Source organism: Rhinoderma darwinii, chromosome 7 (assembly GCF_050947455.1).
Source record: "Rhinoderma darwinii isolate aRhiDar2 chromosome 7, aRhiDar2.hap1, whole genome shotgun sequence".
NCBI lineage: Eukaryota > Metazoa > Chordata > Amphibia > Anura > Rhinodermatidae > Rhinoderma > Rhinoderma darwinii.
The window spans coordinates 93,201,336-93,224,991 of NC_134693.1; the positions used below are offsets into that span (position 1 = coordinate 93,201,336).

General features: G+C 40.7%; 1 protein-coding gene across 3 annotated transcripts in view; it reads right to left on the reverse strand.

Moving 5' to 3' along the window:
* Positions 1–2,550: 2,550 nt before the first annotated feature.
* The window catches only part of TMEM184B (transmembrane protein 184B), a 157,674-nt gene continuing 136,568 nt past the window's right edge, over positions 2,551–23,656 (reverse strand). For 2 of the 3 annotated variants that reach the window (XM_075833691.1, XM_075833690.1), the window contains exons 9-11: positions 20,604–20,798; positions 7,158–7,181; positions 2,551–5,483 (exon numbers count right to left, since the gene is read on the reverse strand). In XM_075833691.1, the coding sequence (XP_075689806.1) occupies positions 5,245–5,483; positions 7,158–7,181; positions 20,604–20,798 (458 nt within the window). In that variant the 3' untranslated portion in view covers positions 2,551–5,244. The remainder of the gene's footprint in view (positions 5,484–7,157; positions 7,182–20,603; positions 20,799–23,656) is intronic. The other variant, XM_075833692.1, reaches the window with a different exon arrangement.

Genomic DNA, 23,656 nt, shown 5'->3' on the forward strand with positions numbered 1-23,656 from the left:
CGATTACGGGCACGGCCGTGTGCATGGGGCCTATGTCCCGGGTGCCAACTGTAAAACACAGCTGTCCCCCACTGCATATGGAGCGCGCTCCAAGCATCACCCACACCAGGACGTAATGGCACGTCCGGGTGCGCAAAGGGGTTAAAGACCTTGTGGATAAAATTGTTAGAAAGGTGTCAGTTTTTGATACTTAAACCTCAACTTGACTATAAAATATTACAGAAAGATCTAGATAAGCTGGCAGAATGGGCAAAAAGATGGCAGATGAAAATTAATCATTAATTTGATAAATGTAAAGAAATGCACCTAGTAGGGTTGTCACAATACCAGAATTTGGACTTTTAGATACCGATAATTTGTGTAGTATTGCTAGTCGATAGCAAAATGAAACTTTGCCAACAATAATAATTAAATATAAAAAAATAAAAATAAAAATAAGAGTTCTTACATTTTCTGATGTGAGGTACGCAGTATGATGAATTTTGAACCTCCATGTGCCTCACATTAATAGTAATTAAACCCATCATGTCCCTGAAAGTCATAATGGACAACATTCGGTTAATGTGTGAGGTACATGATGGGGTTAATTCCTATTAATGTGAGGCACATGGAGGTTCAAAATTAAATCGCACCGCGTGCATCACATTAATAAAGTGAAAGAAAGCCGTTTTTATTTTATATTATAGGTGCATAAAAATCATAAGAAGCTATAAATTTGTTGTTACGGTTGCAACTATACCAAATGTGAATATTTAATGTATTGAGACTTATTTTAAGGTTTCTATTTTTTTTTTAAATTAAAATTACTTTTTTTTTTATACTTTAATGTACTGGCTTATATCTATATGCCAGTACATTTGCCTGTTTACGGATATTACACAGGCAGTTGTTAGGGCATACTTGGGTATGTCCTAACAACAGGAATTATGGCCAGACAGCCCTGGGGTCCTTCAATGGACCCTGGGCTATCTGCCCATATATGGTATGTCACGCGATCCAAAGGGCACCCCCCCCTTCTCATTTTCCCCTCAAATGCTGCAGTCCGCTTTGATCGCAGCATTCAAAGGAATAGCGGCGGAGAGGATATGTTTCACTGACCTCCGCCTTTAGAGTGGGGCTGCGGCTGTGTAATACAGCCATTGCCCCACTCCTGACAAAAAGTGCGCGCGCAGTCAGAACGGGGTGATGCGGCAGGCGCTGCACTAATAAGCGGAGGCACTGAAGACGGAACATGGGGGTCTTTTGCAGTGCGCCTGCCATGTTCTGTCTTCATTGCCGGAGAAACTACTGAAAATACAGAGCTGTTTTCAGGCAAAAACAGCTCCTGATTTTCAGAAGGTTTTTTTATTTTTAATTTTTTTAACAACTCGCGTTTTTTACGGCCGTTTTTGGAGCTATTATTTAATGGAGTCAATGAAAAACGCTTCCAAAAATGTCCCAAGAAGTGCCCTGCACTTCGTTTGACGAGCCGTCAATTTACGCGCCGTATTTTGACAGTGACGCGTAAAATAAAAGCTTGTGGGAACAGAACATCGTAATTCCCATTGAAAGCAATGGGTAGATGTTTGTAGGCATATTAGGGGCGTTTTTTCAGGCGTAATTCGAGGTGTAAAACGCCCGAATTACGTCTGAAACCACTGCGTGTGAACATACCCTTAGATTGTTTTTTTTTTGGAAAGAAAGTTAATTTGGGTAAGTCCCCCTATAAATATCTGCAGAAAATTCTCCAGTAGACAGAGCAAATTACCCTTTGTTTTCAGTGACATGGAATTTAACAATGTAAATAGCGTAAATAATTTACCACCACACACATATTCCATTAATAGTTTACATAATTTTTTCCTTTTTTTTTTAAAGAAACAAACCATAAAACTCCACACAAATTGCCAACATCTCCCAATCCTGACTTGGAAACGATATTGCACCTAAATGGGATCTTAGAAGGACCCCTTGAACCAAGCAGTTTACATCATTACTCTACTTTAAAGGCATAATGTTTCGCTAGGATACTCAAGTCCAGAGGGGCATATGGCTCTTTTCTTCCTCACTGCAGAAAGCTCATTCCAAGTCAATGTAACCAGAGAGCACCTACAGGTGTATAGGAAGATTAAAAGGCTATGTTCACACAGAGTTTTTTGACGAGGAAACCGCGCCAAAAAACGGCCCGAAAATGCCTCCCATTGATTTCAATGGGAGGCGGAGGCGTATTTTTCCCGCGAGCGGTAAAACCACCTCGCGGGAAAAAGAAGCGATATGCCGTATCTTCGGGCGTTTACGCCTGATGGCCTCCCATTGACTTCAATAGGAGGCAGAGAAAGCGTATTTTGCGGCGTTTTATGCCCGCGGCGCTCAATGGCCGCGGGAAAAAAACGCCGCGAAAATCGCCGTGCAGGGAGAGAAAAATCTGCCTCAAACGTCCAAACGGAATTTTGAGGCAGAAATTCCGCCTGCCAAAAACTCTGTGTGAACATAGCCTTAATGTCTGTAGTGATTACAGGAGTCTGAGTGATCACTGCAACATAGAAGAGAAAAAAGAAATGTCTACAAATATTTATAAAAATATACTTGTTTTATTTATTCCCCCCACTGCCAGAGAAGACAAGGGCTGCAGTTCGTTTTGCCAGTGAAAGAGTTCAATATAGCAGGGAATAAGCAAAAGGGCATAATGGTTAATTTACGTCTGTTCGCAACCTTTTAATAAATATAAATATTTTCGAACACCGAAAAGTGAATGGAAGATGCAGGAAGACAGCCTGACTGTAGGGTTTGCATTGGTTAAGGGCTAGATTCTGATAGCTTTTGTGGTCCCACAATTCCAGCATTTGGCCAGTATATCGTTGAGAAGGACTTGTATCGTAAAGGAGCCCAATTCATAAATTGCGAGCTCTAAAATGTCAGCATACAGCAGACCGGAAGCATCTGTAGTCTGTCCTGTGATCAACATTGATCGCCTTGTTCTCAAATGAAAAACACCCATGTACTGTGTGCCGCTTTGTGTCTGTGGCCTGAATTTTTAATATATATTCAAATAAATAGGAAAATGGACAGATCTATCCGGCCCTGTTGCCTTCATGTTGTCCACTCACTAATCACAAGCCAGAGAGCCTACCTAAAATCACACTAGAAAAGACACAAAAATTGCCTGGACTGTTTACAATCACAAAACGATCAATACTCATTAGGATAATGGTCCCAAAAATGAAACAACAACATTGTAATAAACTCGGAGAGAAACCACCAGCCAACCACCGTACTACTCAAAAAAAATAAAAATAACGCAAGCTTTACAACCATATATTCCTCATTTCATCTATAATAAAAAGGTAGAATCTTATGCATCCTGAAAACACATTATATATATCTGCAGTAGTTTTTACACAGTTCCTCACCTCCCATTATTTCTATGCTCCTGCAGAAATCATTATTCTGCACTAAATGAGTTGAGATGGCAGATGTCGAATATGAATTAACACAAAAGACCCTTTATGTCTAGCACATTATTATACATACATCTAAGCAAATTAGTTTGGAGAGGAACTTTCTATAAATGGAATTTTTTTGTTTTAAGCTTGTTCATATTGAATAGTTCTGCCACGTTCTAATATACTTTGTGTGTAAATTCCTCACAGTTGTCAAGATCTTTGTTTGTGGTCAGTTCTACTGTGTACATTCGAGGACGAGAATCTGTCCTGATCACATAGCGCTCTGATTAGTGTACTGCACCGGTGTCCATCACATGACCAGGACAAATTCTCATATTCATATATTAAAGGTTTCTATTCAATAACTGCAAGCAGTAATCTAAAAAAAACTGAGTTCATGCAAAAAGTATAGTAGAAAAATGCTAAACTTATCATGATAAAATAAGCTTTATCTGTTGAAACCCCTTAAAGAACTATGCAAACAATTTTTGCAACAACACAGGGAAATTGGAAGTCCAACCAAAAGACAAGCACGGAAAAGGGATATGTGAAATAAGTGTTCCCAACGAACTTCCTAGACAGCATACTTATTAATAAAAAAACAAAAACAAAAAAACAACCCCTATTGACAACAGAGTCATAGGACTGAATAGCATCTGTTTTTTGTAATGAAAGGTACAGAGCACAAAGCTGCGACACAAAGTGTTTCAAACTTCTAGATTTGTTGCAGGTTGTGATCCATCTCTGTTCACACTTCATTTGCCTACGTTCAGACCTACTGTATAGTGTAATGTTTCCATAGATTTCTATGGGACAGATGGATACCAAGAGTGTCCTTGTACCTGAATGACAGAACACCAATTCATTCCTACAGTGTCTCTTGATGCAAAATCGAGTTCAAGCACGCTGAATCCATTAAAGTTTTTTTTTTATTATTAAACCGAAAAGAAAAATCTCGACCTGTTGAGGACATGATGCTCGAAACGCGCGTCGAGGTGCTTGGTGTCCAGGTGTCCTATCCCACCAGCATCATGTCCTCAACAGGTATTGTGTTCTATTTCTAACTGCCTATAGCTTATCTCTGATTAGGTCTCCATTATCTTAAGCATGGTTGCTATACTTTATTGATTGGAGGGACCTGTCAGTCTGATACTCATACACATGATATAAGCTCTTACTTACCTGGGATGTGATTCTCTATTGGGAGGAATTATTTCTCTATATATAACTATTTTTGATACTGTATTTTGTGAACCTGGTACACATTCTTTTAATTATATTTTATATGTCTATAGTATATACTTGGGAGGGGGTTAATTTTGTATGTTTTGTATTTATTGATGTGTAATAAAGTAAAAATAAAAATATTTTGATATAATATTATTATGTCGAGATTTTTCTTTTCGGTTTAATATATATGGATTATGTGAAATCTTGAATTTAATGAATTGGCTATGAGTATATATATATAGGTTATGAATCCATTAAAGTGCAGCTACTGCTCGCAACAGTATGGTCCAGGTTCCTACATCTACTGATACAAAAAATGAAATTGGCAGCAGGAAATGTCAGAGAATCTGCTTATCTAATACAAAAATATAATCTCAACCTGCAACAAACCTACATCACCAAAACAAACAATTATAATAATGATGAAGCCTCTTTACAGATCTGCTCTACAATGAGATTGCCTGTTTACAGTGGACTCTAAGGAGAAAAAAAAAAAAAAGTCAGCACAGAATTTGGTGACAGCACAAATCTGAATTTGCTGCCAAGTCCCTGTCCCTAGAAGTTAGTCTGTCAGACGGTCTCTTCGTACTGGTCAGAATTCATCATCAGAACTCAGAAGTAAGGTCTTCTCGGTGTCATGAGCACCCGACAGACTCTGGGAGCGAGAGATTATTTGTCCATTGCGCCAGCCTGTGCCCTGCTCCAAGGTAGACTGCTGTGTGTACTGCTGATAGGCTGGTGAGAAGTTATGGATGGCATCCTGGACAATGTCATGAGGATTCATGGTCTCCTTCAAACTACTGGAGATGCTCTTCATTGGGGCGCAGCGGCCTGAAAAGTATCAAAAACAAATTCTTAGATGAGGAGTTGAAAATAAAAAGTAGAAGATACATTTAATAAAATTAATCAAAAATAAATGTTTCCCTAGACACATTGACACTTCGTCTCCTGCGAGCTCCACTCAGCTTTCCGGGCTTCTCCATGGCAGTCATTCATTATAATAACCATCCATGAGGCCACCCTGTACAAGTCAAATGGAGACAACAGGAGACCAAGGAACACTGTGCTTTCCTAGTGTCACTGTAATTTCATTTTAGCAATTTCTGGAGGATGAGGGCACAGCAGTCAGTCTGTCCCATCTATATTTCCACCAACACAGAAAATCAGTAGAATCTGCCATCAAAATTCTAAGGCTATATTCTCACGACCGTTTTCAGAACAATGAAGTTCTATGGGTGTATTATTTTTTTTTTTTTATAACATTTTTATAAAATATTTTTTTTCCCATCAATAACAATTATAACGTTCAGATAAGCATACAATTAAATAGAGCAGATCAAGTATTGTACACAATATAAAACCAATAGGATGACACACAATATCCCTTAGCGCATAAAATCCCCTCCCCCCGCTAGAACTGTAGCTTTAACAGCAGAAAAGTAAATAATCTGAATATTAATGGTTGTGTCATATCGTCAGTTGTAGTCTACCCAGCGTTCCCTATTATACAAAGTGGCATATTTAAATGGCTGGACCATCGTCTCAATTTCTGGGCTAGAGTAAGCAGTCTCAAAAGTTCACGGCCGTCTTTTTTAACGGCCCGTGAACACGATCATCAAAATAAATGAACATGTTCTATTTTCAGCCGAATTTATGGCCCCAACGGCACCCATAGAAGGCAATGGATCAGTTTTTAACGACCATTTTTCAGAAAGTCATCCATGCGACGGCTATTAAAAACAAGGGGACTCCGCACATCGCTAAGTGCTGAGCCCGGGAAAGCCACTGACGTGGACAGTGTTGTCAGGGGCTTTCAACTATGGAATCCCCGGCGAGAGCATCGCAAGCTTTCTGGCTGGGGACTCCTGTCTTGGCAAAGCCCTTGACGTCACTATCAATATATGGACAGTGAGGTCAGGGGCTTCCTCTAGGGGCAATATCCCCGGCCAGAGTGTTGCCAATGCTCTGGACTGGGATTTTGCCATCTCAAAGCCCCTAATGTCTGCCCATATATGGATAGTGAACTCAAAGTCTCCCTCCTGGAGCAGAACCCCCAGGAAGGGGGTGTGTGTGTGGCGCTATAAAGGGAAGTGTGGCACTATATGGGCACTATCTACAGTGGTTAACCATGCAAAAAGCTATGTATGTGGGTAAAACTATACAGAACGTCTTGTAATGTACCTTATAAATGGAATAAAAGGAAGGATGGATGGTAATCTGGTGTACATAGAAATAATAGTGTTAGATAAGCTCCCTATCACTTATAGGAATGGCTTTTACTTAGGCTATACTGTTAATGTAAAGAACGTCTAGCTTTATGGAATCATTACTGTTACTTATCAGATGAAGTGTTGGTTTATGGGATGTTGAATGGCATTTTATTTTCCAAAAGTACATTTTAAAATAAATGCCTAATGAAAGACGGTCTAGAAAAAGGAAAGGTAGTATATAAAAACAGCAGATTTATAAAGCTGGAAAAGACGATGCAGACAGAGCTGTACCTACCATATGGACCGTAGGTTGGAACAGCTGCAGCATACAACCAGGGCAAAAGCAAGGGGAACAAAAGAGAGAAAGGACAGGATCAAGATACACACAAGTTATACAAAGATTGCAAGTGGAAGAATTCAGTGAACATCATGAGGCTCCTATCTTGATGAGTCACACACGTGAATGGCCTGAATCATGTGAACCTCATGTTCTCTCCACCCAAGCAGTGAGCTCACTGAGATGAGTCAGCACTTCTCCAAAGCCATGGAGATCTATCCAGAGTCTGAATACAAGTATTCTTTACATACTCCTAGGGAACAACCCCTTAATGCCCGACCATGCATAGAAGTATTTTTTTATTGCAGCCCTTAAGGCGCTTTATTTTACAGCAATGTGAAAACACCCGTCAAAAACTCGTGCAGCCAGTACCGTTTCTGCCTTCCTGATCTGCCTCTATTGGTCACGGCGATCACTAGAACAAAATGTCAGATATAAGTGTGACAATTGTCAAATCATCAGAGCTATTTTCCACTGTAAGGCCCTGTTCACACTGAGTTTTTCCTTCAGGAATTTTGAGGCAGATTTTGACCTGCCAGCACACTGTTTGGGGTGTTTTTAATGGCGTTTTTCAGCCGCGGCCATTGAGCGCCGTGGGCACGCTGCGTTAACGTCTTTCTCTGCCTCCCATGATTGTAAATGGGAGGTCAGAGACGTAAATGCCCCAAGATAGGGCATGTCGCTCTTCTTCCCGCGAGCGGTGTTTACTGATTGCAGGGAAAAAAAGCCTGTGCCTCCCATTAAAATCAATGAGGCGTCTTCGGACGTTTATTGGCGCGGTTTCCGCGTCAAAAAACATGTGTGAAGTTCCCCTAAGGGGGCCTGTCATGACAGCTGCTATGGAGAAATATTTCATGTAAATAGTTTTTTCTGAACTTCTGGGGGACAAGTTATAACCCCTTCCCGTCACTGCTATTTCCTGGATTTCCATTTTTTGCTCTCCACCTTCCAAAAGCCATGACTTTTTTTATTTCATTACTTTAGAGGAAAAAATGGGAAAAGGGGAGTTTTTTGCACTTTTGAATTATTATTTTTTTTTTAACACACATTTTATTAGTCCCCCTAGGGGACATGAACCGATACAATACACTACAATACTAGCGTATTGCAGTATAATTTTAATTTAAACAGGCTCCTGTTAAGGAGGCAGGGCTTAACAGGAGATGAAGAAAGGCAGCCCTGAGTGCCTTCATTAGGCCCCTGGGCTGCCATGACAACCATCAGCACCCCAAGATCGCATTGCGGGGGGCCGATGAGCTGTCTTAACGTCTTAGACGCTGCGATCGTGATTGATCGCATCATCTAAGGGGTTAAACGGCCAGGAGCAGTGTGACCTGGCCATTAGTCCTGGGTGTCAGCTGTTATACACAGCTGACCCACACATCGTGCGGAATGGGCTCAGTGGGTGAGCCTGCTCCAAACATCAGCCCCCACCATGACTCAATAGTACGTTGTGGTGCGGATAGGAGTTAAAAACAAAAAAAGTAAAAATAAAATTGTAATATAAAAAAAAAAATATTAAACTGAATTCCACTAATTCCACTTTATTGGTCATGATGCATATCAAAAACGTTAAATGCCGGTGGATACAAATATAAATTCTATTTAAAGGTTCCTCTATGTGGTTACAAAAAAATTGTTAAAACAATTCATTTTTCAAGTTCAAACTCTAAAAACCCAACCCTATATGAGTACCCAAGTAAGTACTAGGTGTAAAAATGATTAAAAAAAATAAAATAAAGCTTTTTTACAAAAGACACAACAATTACAAAAAATGATGCCCGTTTAACCAGCACAAATAAAAAAAATAGCTAAAAATGGTCTAGTAATTAATGCCAAAAACTCATGCGGTATTAAGGGATTAAACAATTATTACCAAAGCAGCAGAGAAAGATTTAACCCCACTAAGGTTGGGTTCACATTGTGCATTTTCAAACAGCCTAAAGAAAATTTATCTGAAAAAATGCATACGTTTTGTGAATGTTTCAGCTGTGGTTTTGAATTGAATGGTTCTACACAGCTGAAACACTTTGAAAAACGCATGCGTTTTTTAGATGCGTTTCTTTAGGCGATGTTTGAAAATACCACAAAAAAGGCACAATATGAACCCAGTCTAAGCACGCAAGTGCGAACTTAACAAACCTAAACTTAAAAATAGCCAAGCAAATAATCTTTAATCGCAGGAGACCATCTGAAAGAACGCCAAATGTAAACAAACAATGTCGTGTCTGAATTGCTGAAATGTGCAATCATTTTTTTATCATTAGCATTTACAGATCGGATCCTCCGCGCTTTTGTTTCATATTTTACAGAATTTCACCTTTTTTTTTTCTTTGACAGTAAAAGTACTGTTGTGGAGCAAAAGAGAACGTGGAAGTCACATCATTCTGATGACAGCCACACGATGGCAGCATCCCTTTATCACACAGTACTGTCAAACCAAATTGTGGCAAGGACATAACTTGTGTCTACTGTACAAAGCCCGGTTTACATCTGCATCTGAGGCTCCATTAGGGACCTCCTTTGCAGTCATTTTTACTGCACAAATAGTGCAGCACGCAGAGACATTGTCCACAAAAATGACAGAAACCATGACGGAGCCCATTAAAGTCAATAGGTTCCGTCGGACACCGTTTGTTTCAGTCTTGCAACGGATCCAGCACTTCCGTTTTTCTTGTTGTTCTACTCCTATGACAATGCAGTACAATGGGAAAACAAAATCCCGTCTCAAACAAACTGACAAACTTTGTGGTAGTCGGCGGAAATAGACTAAGGCCCCATGCACACGGCCGGTTTTGATCTGAATTTATGAATCAAAACACTTGAAATGATCCGTACAAAAAAATAGGACATGTCCAATTTTTTGATTTTACGGAGCGTGCTCCCATACTTTATAATGGGAGCATGGGCCACAAATGCAGGTGACGGTATGCGGCCGGCCGTGCCCGTAAGAGCTGTGATTACAGGTACGATTGTGTACAGGGGGCCTTAGTCTGCTTTCTGGCCTTGGCTGTGGATAATTAACCTGAAGCAGAATTTGCTGTAGCTTCTGAATTTTGCTGTACAGTCACCTTGATCGACAAATATTTTCTATTTAAGATTCAGTCTGGTTACTAGCTGAGAAACAATCAAAGCTTTCTATTTAGCGCCTTACTGCCAGGGCTTAACCCGTTAGTGACCGCCAATACGCCTTTTAACGGCGGCCACTAACGGGCTTTATTCTGATGCGAAAATGGCTTTTTACGGCACTGCATCAGGATGAGTAAACAGAGCAGGGAGCCGTCAAATCTCCCTGCTCTCAGCTGCTAGAGGCAGCTGAGGGCTGGGGGCGTCCCTGCTCTGCCGGGTGAGATCGATATAACTATCGATCTCACATGTTTAACCCCTCAGATGCGGTGTGCAATAGCGAGCACCGCATCTGAGTGGTTTTGGAGAGAGGGACGGAGCTCCCTCTCTCTCTCACCGACACCCGGCGATAAGATCGCCGAGTGTCTGTCTTCTATAGCAGCCGAAAAGCAAATAATGTACACAAATGATCCCAATTTCCCAGCTGCTATTGATTTATTGAAAAGATTAAAACATAACTTTTAATATTTTACTTTAGAAATAAAGCACAGCAGAAAATGACAGGACGTACAACATTAAAGTGAGTTAAAATGATTCCAGGTCGGTTAGCATAACGTTTGGGATCCAATGTGTATTGAGATCTGATAGGAATAGTGTGGCAGGCACGGTCAGCAGCTGCAGACTGCTGGAGAGCCTCTTAGTCACGCTGGGTGAATACAATAGCTTGTACCGACTAGGATTATTAAAAAAGCGCTAGCCCCCTAATAAAGGCCCCCAGGTCTGCCTGTCATGAATGCCTGCTAGATCATGCCTCTGGCATGACCTAGCAGATGCCTGTCCGTTTTGCAGTGTATTATAATAGCGATCGGAGAATCGCATATTAAAGTCCCCTAGTGGGACTAGTAAAAAAAAAAAGTTTAATAAAGTTAATTTAAAAAAAAAGTGAAAAAAAAAATGAAAAACCCACCTTTTCCCCTTACAAACTCCTTTACTATTAAAAAACCAAAATAAATTTAAAAAGTTACGCATATTTGGTATCGCCGCGTCCGTAACGACCCTGACTATAAATCTATTGCATTATTTAACCCGCACAGTGAACGCCGTAATTTTTTTTATAAAAAACTATGGAAAAATTGCTGTTTTCTGTGAATCCGGACTTAAAAAAAAAAGTTATAAAAAGTGATCAAAAAGTTGCATCTACTCCAAAATGGTACCAATAAAAATGACAAGTCTTCCCGCAAAAAAAAAAGCCCTCATACAACTGCATCGGCGGAACAATAAAAACGTTACGACTCTTCAAACATGGAGAGACAAAAACAAATAATTTTGAAAAAAAAAAGCATTTTTCCTGTGTAAAAGTAGTAAAACATACAAAAACGATACAAATTTGGTATCGTTGCAATCGTAACAACCCGCTGAATAAAGTTATTGTGTTATTTATATCACACGGTAAACGGCGTAGATTTAAGACGCGAAAAAGCGTGGCGAAATTTCAGGTTTTTTTCTATTCCCCCCCAAAAAAAAGTTAATAAAAGTTCATCAACAAATAATATGTCCCCCAAAATGGTGCTACTAAAAAATACAACTTGTCCCGCAAAAAACAAGACCTTATACAGCTATGTCGACGCAAAAATGAAAGTTATAGCTCTTGGAATGTGACGATGGAAAAACGTAAAAAAGGGCTTGGTCATTAAGGTTTAAAATAGGCTGGTCATTAAGGGGTTAAGCACGGTGTACATCAGGTTTATGCCCAACGCTTAACGTGTATGTCAGGAAAGATTCCGACTTCCACGCTAACCTTATCCATAGAGCTCCATTAGCCCAATGGATTCCAAAATAATGTCAGTATACTTTTTTTTTAAAAGAATGAAAGAAAAGTGTATTTAAAAAAACCCCAAGAACTTATACCGCGTGGTATAAATTTTCTTTTTTTTTTAAATATGGGGGCCTATGGGTGACTGATGCCACTGTATGGAATCAGTCACAGGCCTCCATTAAACGTATGCGTCAGCAAGCTCCAGTGATGTAACGGTTCATATACTGACAATTATCATGGGAGCTCCCTGACGCAGCAGAGGTCAATCTGGTCCGTAAGAATTAATACAGACGTTACCCATTAGCAACTGCCATACTAATTAAAATATTGCAATAAATAAACCTCTTTGAAACAGAATGCGAGATCTCACGTTTTGAGCTTGGATGCTGCCGTGGGGAGTTGCGGGAGGATGCAGGATGTGTCGGGATAACCCCCTACCCGAAAGTTTGGAACCCGACTCCTGCGAGAGTCTGATTTGCATAGTAAAAGTAAGCCATATGCTGAGGAAACGTTACATTTTTTTTTTTAAAACCTATTTTGAAAACCCATTAGCTCCTTAAGAAATTAATTTTCCAATAGAACCGGTCTTTAACTATTGCATCCTTGGCGGTGAAAGTGTAAAGACATACTGAACAGAGTTCAGGACAGGAAAGCTTTAAACGGAGCACCGTTTTCCATTTTTTTTTTTTTTTTTTTAAGGTGCACGGGACAGAACATGTTTGGTATTGTAGTTTACTGTATGTATCCAACAATAATTAAAGTGTACCAGTAAAGATAAAAAAAAACTTTTTTAACACGTGTTCCTTTTAACATAATAAAAAAAAACCTTTTCAATATATTATATATTTACCTTACTGTTGGCCTGCTATGCTGTAGTCTTCTTCCGTGTTTTGCTGCTCCTCCGTCTCTTCTCCTTCTGCACCACGTTGACGTGCGCGCTCCCGAGCCTCCGCACTCTAGGCCCTATTCACAGCACTGCTCCTGACATCACTGTCCATAAATGGATAGTCATGTCCGGAGCAGAGATGAAATCCCAGGCAGAGCGCTAGTAGAGGCTCTGCTACAATACACCACTGGCACTGTGGAAGCCTCTAACATCACTGTCCATATATAGACAGTGATGACAGGGGCAACCCCAGAACAGGAGTCCCGGGCTCTGCCTGGAACTCCTGCTCTGTCCTAACATCACTATCCACATATGGACAGTGATGTCAGGGGCAGCCCCAGAGCCGGAGTCCCGGGCAGAGCTCTATTAGCACCGGGACTCCGCCCCTGACATTAATATATGGACAATAATGTCAGAGGCTTCCCCAGAACCAGAGTCACGGAGCAGAGCCTATACTAGCGCTCTGCAATGGGACTCCGGCTCTGGGGAAATCCCTGACATCACTGTCCATATATGGACAGTGATGCCAAGAGTTTTTCCAGGGCCGGCGTCCTAAGGCAGAGTCTCTACTAGCGCACTGCCTGGGGATTCAGACTCTGAGGAGGCCCCTGACATCGCTGTCCTTACATGGACAATGATGTTGGTAGCTCCCCGAAGGGTACTTTTAAAGTATACCTGTGACGGATGCCATACAGTGGCATCAGTCACCCATAGCCTCTCATGTTAAAAAAACGTATACCGTGTGACATATTTTTTGATGGGATCCATCAGGATGGATTAGCGTAGTCTACTACGCTACAACATCCTTTTCTTATTTGTGTTTTTTTACAGGTTTGGTTGTTAGTCCTCGAGTCCGAAGTAGTCCCTTTTTTTTTTAAATAAAATGGTTAACGAGGGTTGTGTGGGGGATATTTTTTCTGCGTGTCTTTTTTTTAAAAAACTTTATTACTACTGCTTTAGGCCCCATGCACACGACCGTATTTTCATCTATCCCGAAATACTGTCCATAAATATTGATCCGTAGGCATCCGCATATACAGAAGGGTGTCCGTAAATACGGCCCGTATTGCAGCCGTATTCCAACCGTATATATGGATCCGTAAATAAAGACGAACGATGCAAATTATATCAGCATGTTGCATAGCAACGCTTTCGTAAATACGGATGGTTTACGGATGCACATCAGTAGCCGTCCGAAATTACGGAAGCTCCCAGACTGCTATGGGAGAGTCCTTAGTTACTGACAAGAATAGGACAGGTTCTATCATTTTTTTCAGCATGGACACCCATTAGTAAAAATACTGAAAGGTGTCCTTGGCCAATGGAATTTAATGGGTCCGTAATTACGGTCAATAATTACTGATGAAAAATATGGTCATGTGCATGGGGCCTTAGCCGGTGGAAAGGCTAACACTAACCTCTCCATTATTACCCCGGGACCCTCCACCACCAGGGGTACCAGGAAGAATCGGGAACAAACAGTACCCGACCACCTGAAGTGATGGTCGGGCACTAGGGCGACCACAGGCTGGTGTTATTAGGCTGGGAATGTCCAAACACCGTGGTCCTTCTCATCCTGATAATGCTAGGCTGCTGCTATGTTGTATCTGGCTGGTTATGAACAATGGGGTGGGGGGGGGGGGGGGAAGACAGTGTTTTTTCCAGTAATTTATTTAAAAAAAAATGTAAAAAATAAAAGACGTGGGGTCATTTTTCATAACCAGCCAGATACAACATAGCAGCAGCAGCAGCAGCAGCCCACCTGCTAGGGCTTCATAGGAGACTGTCAGTATCACGATATACTGCAATACATTCATACTGCAGTATATCGTGCAAGCGATCTAACGATCGCTGGTTAAAGTCACCTACGGGCACAAGTAAAAAAAACAGTAAAATAACTTTTTTAATGAATAAAAAATAAAAAAAAATAAGTTTCAAAAACCCCCAATTTCCCATTTTCCTTTCAAGCACAATGTAAACAAAATTATATATATTTTTTTTTTTAAAACAGAACTGGTATGGATGCTTCCTTAACCCCTTCCCCCTGCTGGCATTCTGGGCCCTAATGTCCAAGCCATTTTTTAGATTTTTCCATTGTCACATTCGAAGAGCTGTAACTTTTTTATTTTTGCGTCGGCATAGCTGTATAAGGTCTTGTTTTTTGCGGGACGACTTGCAGTTTTTATTAGTACCATTTGAGAGTAGATGCGACTTTTTGATCACTTTCTATCACATTTTTTTTAAGTCAGGATTAACAGAAAACAGCAATTTTTCCATTGTTTTTTATTTTATTTTTTACGGCGTTCACAGTGCGGGTTAAATAATGTAACAGCTTTATAGTCGGGGTCGTTACGGACGCGGCGATACCAAATATGTGTAACTTTTTTGCTTTATTGTAGTTTTTTTTAATAGTAAAGCATTTTGTAAGGGGAAAAGCTGGGTTTTTCATTTTTTTTTTTTCACTTTTTTTTTTTATTAACTTTATTAAACTTTTTTTACTTTAATAGTCCCACTAGGGGACTTCCCTATCCTCCGATCGCTATTATAATACACTGCAATACTTTTGTATTGCAGTGTATTACTGCCTGTCCGTTTAAAACGGACAGGCATCTGCTAGGTCATGCCTGCGGCATGATCTAGCAGGCATTCGCTGCAGGCAGACCTGGGGGTCTTTATTAGACCCCCGGCTGCCATAGAAGACACAGACACTCGGCGATTTTATCGCCGGGTGTCAGTGAGATGAGAGGGAGCTCACTCCCTCTCTCCAAAACCACTCAGATGCGGTGCTCGCTATTGTGCACCGCATCTGAAGGGTTAAACAGGTGAGATCGATACTAATATCGATCTCACCCGGCAGAGCAGGGACGCCCCCAGCCCTCAGCTGCTTCTGGCAGCTGAGAGCAGGGAGATTTCACGGCTCCCTGCTGTTTACTTTATTCTACAGCAGCGACGTAGTTTGGCGGCGCTCTAGAATAAAGCCCACTAATGACCGCCGTAAAAAGACGTATCGGCGGTCATTAAGGGGTTAAAAGTCTGTACTATTACAATATATCATTTTTTTTTTAGACCGCGCGGTGAATGCTGTAAAAAAAAAAAAATTGCTGTTTTTTGGTGACTTCATCTCCCACAAAAAATTAAATAAAAAAAGTGATCAAAAAGTCTCATGTACCCCAAAACGGTAATAGAAACTACATCTCACCCCCACACCACTCAATTAACGAAAAAAAAACTAAAAGTTATGCCTGACAGAATGTGGAAACAAAACTCATTTTATTTTTAACAACCAGTTTTTTCCTTGTAAAAGTAGTAAAACATGAAAAAAACTATATAAATTTGGTATCGCTGTAATGGTCTTGACCCGCAGAATGACGTTAATGCACCGTTACTGCACAGTGAAAGCCCTAAAAACAACGCCACCCAGAATCGCTGTTTTTTCCTATTTTACCACACAAATATTTTTATTACAGTTTCCCACTACATTATATGGTACAATAAATGGTGCCGTGAAAATCTACAACCTGTCCTGCAAAAAACATGCCCTCATATGGCAATAATCGATGAAAAAATAAAAAAATGGCTTTTGATATGTATGGAGGAAAAAAATTAAAGTGAAAAAAGTGTGTGTGTGTGCGCGCGCGCGTGTCCACACGCACGCACGCACGCGCGCGCCCACACACACGCGCGCGCACACACACACACACACACACACACACACAATGCTAATATATGGCATCATGCTAGTTATTAGCATGATGCAAGGATCCAGTGATTGCAGCACTTGTCTGTCTCTTGCCTTGCAGAAGATGTCTGTATAGATACTAAATGCTGGTGAGAGAATGCAGCAGGAGATTCTGTGACCTGATTTGCTTGTGTACGAGTTAAAAGAAAAGCTTCCTTGGATAGAAGGGCACAAGCCCTGGCTTCAATTGCCTTAGGTGATATCACAATCAGGAAGTGCCCGTCCATTTCAATATGCAGCAAGGGGAGATTTTACATTTAGTCTCTGACATATATAATGGCTGGATCTCGGGCTAGGAAGTGGCTATCTGCATAATATAGGTATATTTGGAATTGTAGTGAAAGGCTCTATTGAGCTGTGCAAAAAATGAAGGCATGATTTAAGTCAATGTCATTGGAAGTATGCTTTAAGTTATAGAATTTTCCCAATACACTTTATCAATTCCCCATGGTTTTCAAGATCTCTGCTTGCTGTTATTCAATAGGAACCTTCACTATTTATTTTGGCCATGTGATGGACAAAGAGGTGAAGGACTCATTACCCCTTAGTGACCAGCCTATTTTAGGCCTTAATGACCAAGGAATTTTTGTTTTTCTATAGTCGCATTTAAAGAGCTATAAACGTTATATTTCAGTTGACATAGCTGTATGAGGAAAATTTTTTTGCGGGATTAGTTATATTTTTTTAAATCGCACCATTTTGTGGTACATATAATTTTTTTTATTAAACTGTTAACGCCAAAGGACGGATATATCCGTCCTCTGCAGCGGCTAGTTCGCGGACGGCGGATATATCCGTCCTGTGATCGCTCGGTTACTGCCACTGTACCCACGTGATCAGCAGCAGGAGCACGGCTGTTATACACAGCCTGGCTCCTGCTGCAACTGCCGGAATCGAAGCGCGCTCCGATTCCGGCAGTTTAACCCATTAAATGCCGCTGCCAATAGCGACATCTAATGTGTTTGACAGAGGGAGGGAGATCCAAAGAAATCGCGGGTCGCCGTCGGGTTTCCATGGCAGCCGGGGGCCTAACAAAGGCCCCCAGGTCTGCCTTCAGCAAATGCATGTTAGGCAAATAGATTGCCTGCCAGTTTAACACTGACAGTATACCAAAGCATTATTGCCTAAGTATACCAAAGCATTATATGTGCGATCGGCAGATCGCATAGTGAAGTCCCCTGGTTGGACTAAAAAAAAAATAAAAAAAAATAAAAATGTAAAAGCAGTTAAATAAAGTTTGTGAGAGAAAAAAAAAATGTACAGTCAAAATCAAATAAAACTTTTTTTTTTGCCCAAAAAGTGGTTTTATTTAGTAAAAGTCTCAAAACAAAATCACACATACACATATATGGTATCCCCGCGATCGAACAACTTGAACAATAAAATGAACACATTAATTAAACCGCTGCATGAACGGATTCCAAAAAAACTGCAAAAAACTGCAAAATTCTCCCATTCCCCCCATAAAAAAATAAAAGTTCATCTATAAATCCTATGTACCCCAAAATAGTAATGATGAAAACTACACATTGGCCCGCAAAAATCAAGCCCACATACGGCCACATTGACGGAAAAAGAAAAAAATTACATCTCTTGGAATGCAGCGATGCAAAAACAAGTAATTTTTTCCTAAAAGGGTTTTTATTGTGCAAATGTAGGAAAACCTTTACATATTTGGTATCCCCGTAATCGTGCCGACCCATAGAATAAAGTTAACATGTTATTTACGCGGCATAGTAAACGGCGTAAATTTATAACGTGAAAATCAATGCTGGAATAGCTGCTTATTTTCAATTCTCTCCTAAAATAAAGTTAATAAAAGTTAATCAATATATTATAAACATCTAAAAATGGTACAAATACAACTCGTCCCGCAAAAAACAAGCCCTTATACGGCTATGTCGACAGAATAAAAAACAAGTTACGACTCTTGAAATGTGACCGTGAAAAAACAAAAAATAATCCTTGGTCATTAACACGCAAAATGGCCTGGTCATTAACCCCTTCCCGTCGTAAACAACATTCAGATTTTCGTTTATTCCTCCTCACATTTTTCCGTCGATATAGTACTATGAGGGCTTGATTTTTGCGGGACGAGTTGTAGTTTTTCGTAGCAGCATTTATTTTGCCATATAATGTACTAGGAAACGGGCAAAAAAATATTTGTGGGGTAGAAAATGAAAAAAAACTGCGATTCCTCCATGTTTTTTTTGCACGCCGTTTTTACGGAATTCACTGTGCATTTAAAACGACATGTTAACTTTATTCTGTGGGTCAATACGATTATTGCAATACCAAATATACATAGTTTTTTCTATATTTTACTACTTTTACATGTAAAAACCTAAGTGTAAAAAAAAAAATTTAGTTTGCGTCGCCAAATTCCGAGAGCCATAAGTTTTTTATTTTTCCGTCGATTAAGTGGTATGAGGGCTTATTTTTTGCGGGATAAGCTGTAGTTTTTAATAATACCATTTTGGTGTACATGCGACGGTTTGATCACTTTTTATTTCATTTTTTGTGGGAGACGAGGTGACCAAAAAATAGACATTCTGGCGTTTACAATTTTTTTTTTTTTTTTACGACGTTCACCGTGTGGGTTAAATAATGATATTTTGTAATAGTTCAGACTTTTACGGACGCGGCGATACCAATTATGTTTATTTATTTATTTTTTTACTTTGCTCTAGGGGGAAAATGGGAAAAGGTTTTTTTTTTTTCCTTTTTATTTTAAATATTTATTTTTTTTTTTACACAAAAAAAACCAAAAACGTTAACTCATTTTTACTATTTTTTCTTTTTTTATTAGTCCCCCTAGGGGACTTCAACCAGCGATCGTTAGATAGCTTGCACGATATACTGCAATACTATATGTATTGCAGTATATCATGATTCGGACAGGCTTCTAGTAAGCTCTGCCGGAGGCAGGGCTTAATAGGGGTACAAAGATGGCGGACCTGGGGGCGTTCATTAAGCCACCAGGAAGCCATAGCAACCATCGCCCCCCCGATTGTGTTGCGGGGGGCGCGATGAGCTGTTAAAGGGGGTCGCCCCCTCTTTCTGACGATTTAAATGCTGCGGTCGGTATTGACCGCAGCATTTAACGAGTTAAACTAGCGGGATCGCGCTCGAGCGCGATGCCGCTAATTACTCTGAAGTGTCGGCTGTAACATACAGCCGACACCAGCATCGTATGGAGCGAGCTCACTGCGTGAGCCCGCTCCATACTTCCCCTACCAGATTTTGGCGTATGGATACGTCAAATGTCGGGACGGGATTAAAGGGTTAACCTTTATGAACTTTTTTTGGGGTGGGGGGGGGGGGGGGGCAAAAAACAACAAAAAAACAGCAATGCTGCCATTGTTCTATGAATTTTAAATTGACACCATTTACCGCGTGGCATAAATAACATGTTACCTTTATTCTATGGATCAGTACGATTGCGGCGATACCACATATGTATAGGTTTTTTTTAATGTCTCACTACTTTTGCACAATTAGTGACCGCTGTGAAAAGGCGCATTGGTGGTCACTAAGGGGTTAAGATAAGGTCCCACAGGGCGACATTGAAGCATGACGGCATGTTTTTTTTGGCTGCATCAATGCCACCACGTGAGACCTTACCCTTACAGTATCAGAGCTGAACGTTGTTACAGAGCCCTGCACCAGGGCGTCCATAACAGATTTTTATGCCATGGGAGTATACAATGAAGGTTCGTATTAAATGACAGCAAGCATTGATCTTGAAAACTGTGGAACATATACAGAAAGTATATTGGAAAACTATAAAACTTCATTATAGAACTAATTACATTTGCTGAATCTAGATTACCCTCTTAGGTTTTTTTAAAAATAATATATTTATGATTAATGGAAGTGAGAAATGGCCGCACTCACCTTGGGCATCCAGCCTCTTGTCTAGGTATACTTTGTAAGTAAAAGCATAACGCAGAGCTATTGATGCAAAGAACATCTCCACACAGATAATGAAGTTTTGGTACCCGGCAGCCACTGTGCCCTCACCCACAGTAACCTCAGCGGAATGGATTTTTGGAATAGCTCCACACTTTTCCATTATAGCCAAAAGCATCCCTGCAGGACAGAAGCAAAAGCGAACAACACACTGTAAACAGTTACTGGGATAGGTTGTAGAACACAGAAACAGGATCTGCCTTTTCTCCCAATCTATAACACACAGCTGAAATAGCTCTTGTTTGTAGGAATTAAACCAGATCGGTCAGATTTTTATGCTGGCCTGTCCAAGGACAGCATGAAGTCGTGACAGATGATGAATTTCGGTGGTTTGCCACTTAATCTTTAATGGGTTTTAAAAACGTACACCTTATCTCTGCGGCGCGCTGCAAGCCTGGAGTCCAATGATATTCACGCTCCCCCAACCCGCAGATTGACAGATTTCGCTCTATGCACAGTAAGGGCCTGTTCACATCAGCGTTGGCTTTCCGTTCCGGGGTTCCGTCAGAGGTTTCCGTTGGGTAAACCCAGCTACGGAAAGTCAATTACATTTCTGCGTTACTCACCAACCCCTGATGTAAAGCTAAAAACTACAAGCAGACTTTTGGTTAACAGACAGGACTTTTAGTTTACGGTGTGTGCGGAAACGACAAGTCACGTCATGTACTTCGTTCATCCTCTTGCTGTGTATCTCTGCCCACCGCTGAGATCAAGTACAGTGAAGGGGGCTGGCTTACTTCTGCAGGGATATCAAAGCACCAACCCCCTAGCGGTAATGTGGGATGAGGATGATGCGCCAACACTGCTGGGGCTAGCGGTCACGTGGGATGAGGATGATGCGCCAACATGGGGCTAGCGGTCACGTGGGATGATGACGTGCCAGCACCACTGTAGAGGGAAACCATTCTTGGTCACATGGTCATATGTCGGCGTGTCATCATTGCAGCTGAACTACAGGACTTCCAGAAGTATGGAAAAACAGGGAAAGGTCTCAAGAACGAAAATATATGTATATTAGTATGTGCCCTCAATTTCTGCTTGTATTTGATTTGGGGATCATTTTCACTGCCCGGATAACGCCTTTATTTTCTGTATGACGTAATAAACTCTGGTTCAGGAGAATTTTGACAGTGACCATTTCCTCATTTAGCCTCTGTACATCACCACAATAGATTTGAAATAAAGCAATGAAGATGTGATTGTAGTGGAGACTTTCAGCTTTTATTCAAGGGGTTTAACAAAAATATTGATTAGGAATTAGTCATTTTTTTACATAGTGCCTCCATTTTCACAGGCTCACAACTAAAATGGAAAAACAAATATAAACATAAGAACTATTTTTAATACTTGGATGCAAATCCTTTTTAGTAAGTGACTGCCTAAAGTCTGGAACCCATGGATATTACCAAATACTGAGTTTTCTCCCTTGAGATGCTTTTGCTGCCACCATCTTCAGTTGCTGCGTTTATGGGTCTTTCTGCCTTCAGTTCGTTAAAAGCTCAAATCAGGTTGATGTCACATGACTGACTTGGCCATTGAAGAGATTCTATTTCTTTGCCTTAAGAAGCTCTTGGGTTTCTTGTGTGGTAGGGTTTGGGTCATTATCCATCTGTATTGTGAAGTTCCTCCTCTCTGTTTTGTAGCATTTGACTGAATCGGAACAGAAAGTCTCGCTCTATACACTTCAGAATTCATCCTGCTACTTCTATCCGCAGTCACAACAATAAACCTCATTACCACAGGCGACCATACATGCCCATGCCATTACACTGCCTCCGCCATGTGTGACAGATGACGTGATATGCTTCGGATCATAAACCCTTCCTTTCCCATATTGTCCTCTTCCGATCATTCTGTACAACATCAGCTTGGTTTCATTTGTCCAAAGAAAAACACCTTGCTTCAGAACCTTTATTCGATGTTTTCTAGCAAATTCTAATCTTGCCTTTCTGCTTGAGTATTACCGGTGGTTTGCTTCTTGAGATAAACCCTGTGTATTTCCATACATGAAGACGTCTCCTCATTGTAGACTGAATTATACATCTACCTTCTCCAGAGTGCGAGGGGGGTTCTCTCTTCTGGGATCATCCACTTTAGTGGTCTTCCAGGCCTTTTGGTATTGCGGAGCACGCCAGTGCATAACCGTATTTTTCGGACTAGAAGATGCCGTTTTTAGCAGGAATAAATATTGCTAAAAACTCACTCCGTCTTATAGTCGGCAGTCAAGGGACCCGGCTGCGCCAGACCCCCTGACAGCTTCCTTAATTGACCGCTTCCTGACCCATCACCCCCGCGTAAAGTTTGGAGCGGGCTCTGCGCGTATACACTGCAGGTATCAGCTGTGTTTTACAGCTGACACGCTGCTCTAACAGGCAGGAACAGTAATCACTATGTTCCTGGCCGCTTAACTAGTTAAATGTTGCAGTCAATAGTGACCGCGGCATTTATAGGGGTTTTCCTATGAAAGACATTTATGACATATCCACAGGATGTGTCAAATGTCAGATAGATACGGGTCCCACCTATCGGACCCACACCTATCTCTAGAACTGGGCCCCCTAAACCCCGTTTTAGCTTTTTGTGCTCTACCGGCTACTTAATGGTTACATGGTCGAGTTACGGAAACAGTGAGTTGGGAACACCCTTTTATTGCAATATTTTTGTTAAACTCCTTAAATTAAAACTGAAAGTCCCCACTTCAATCACATCTTCATTGCTTTGTTTCAAATCCATTGTGGTGGTGCCCAGAGGCTAAACGATGGGGACTAAATGATGAAAATTATATCACTCTCCAAATACTTCTGGACTCAACTGTATACTTTGTCTTTTGTTCCTCACAATTGTTAAAATCTGTTTGCTGTCAGTAAGGCTATGTGCACACGTAAACTGAATTTACGTCTGAAATTACGGAGCTGTTTTCAGGAGAAAACAGCTCCGTAATTTCAGACGTAATTGCTCGTACTCACATTTTGCAATTT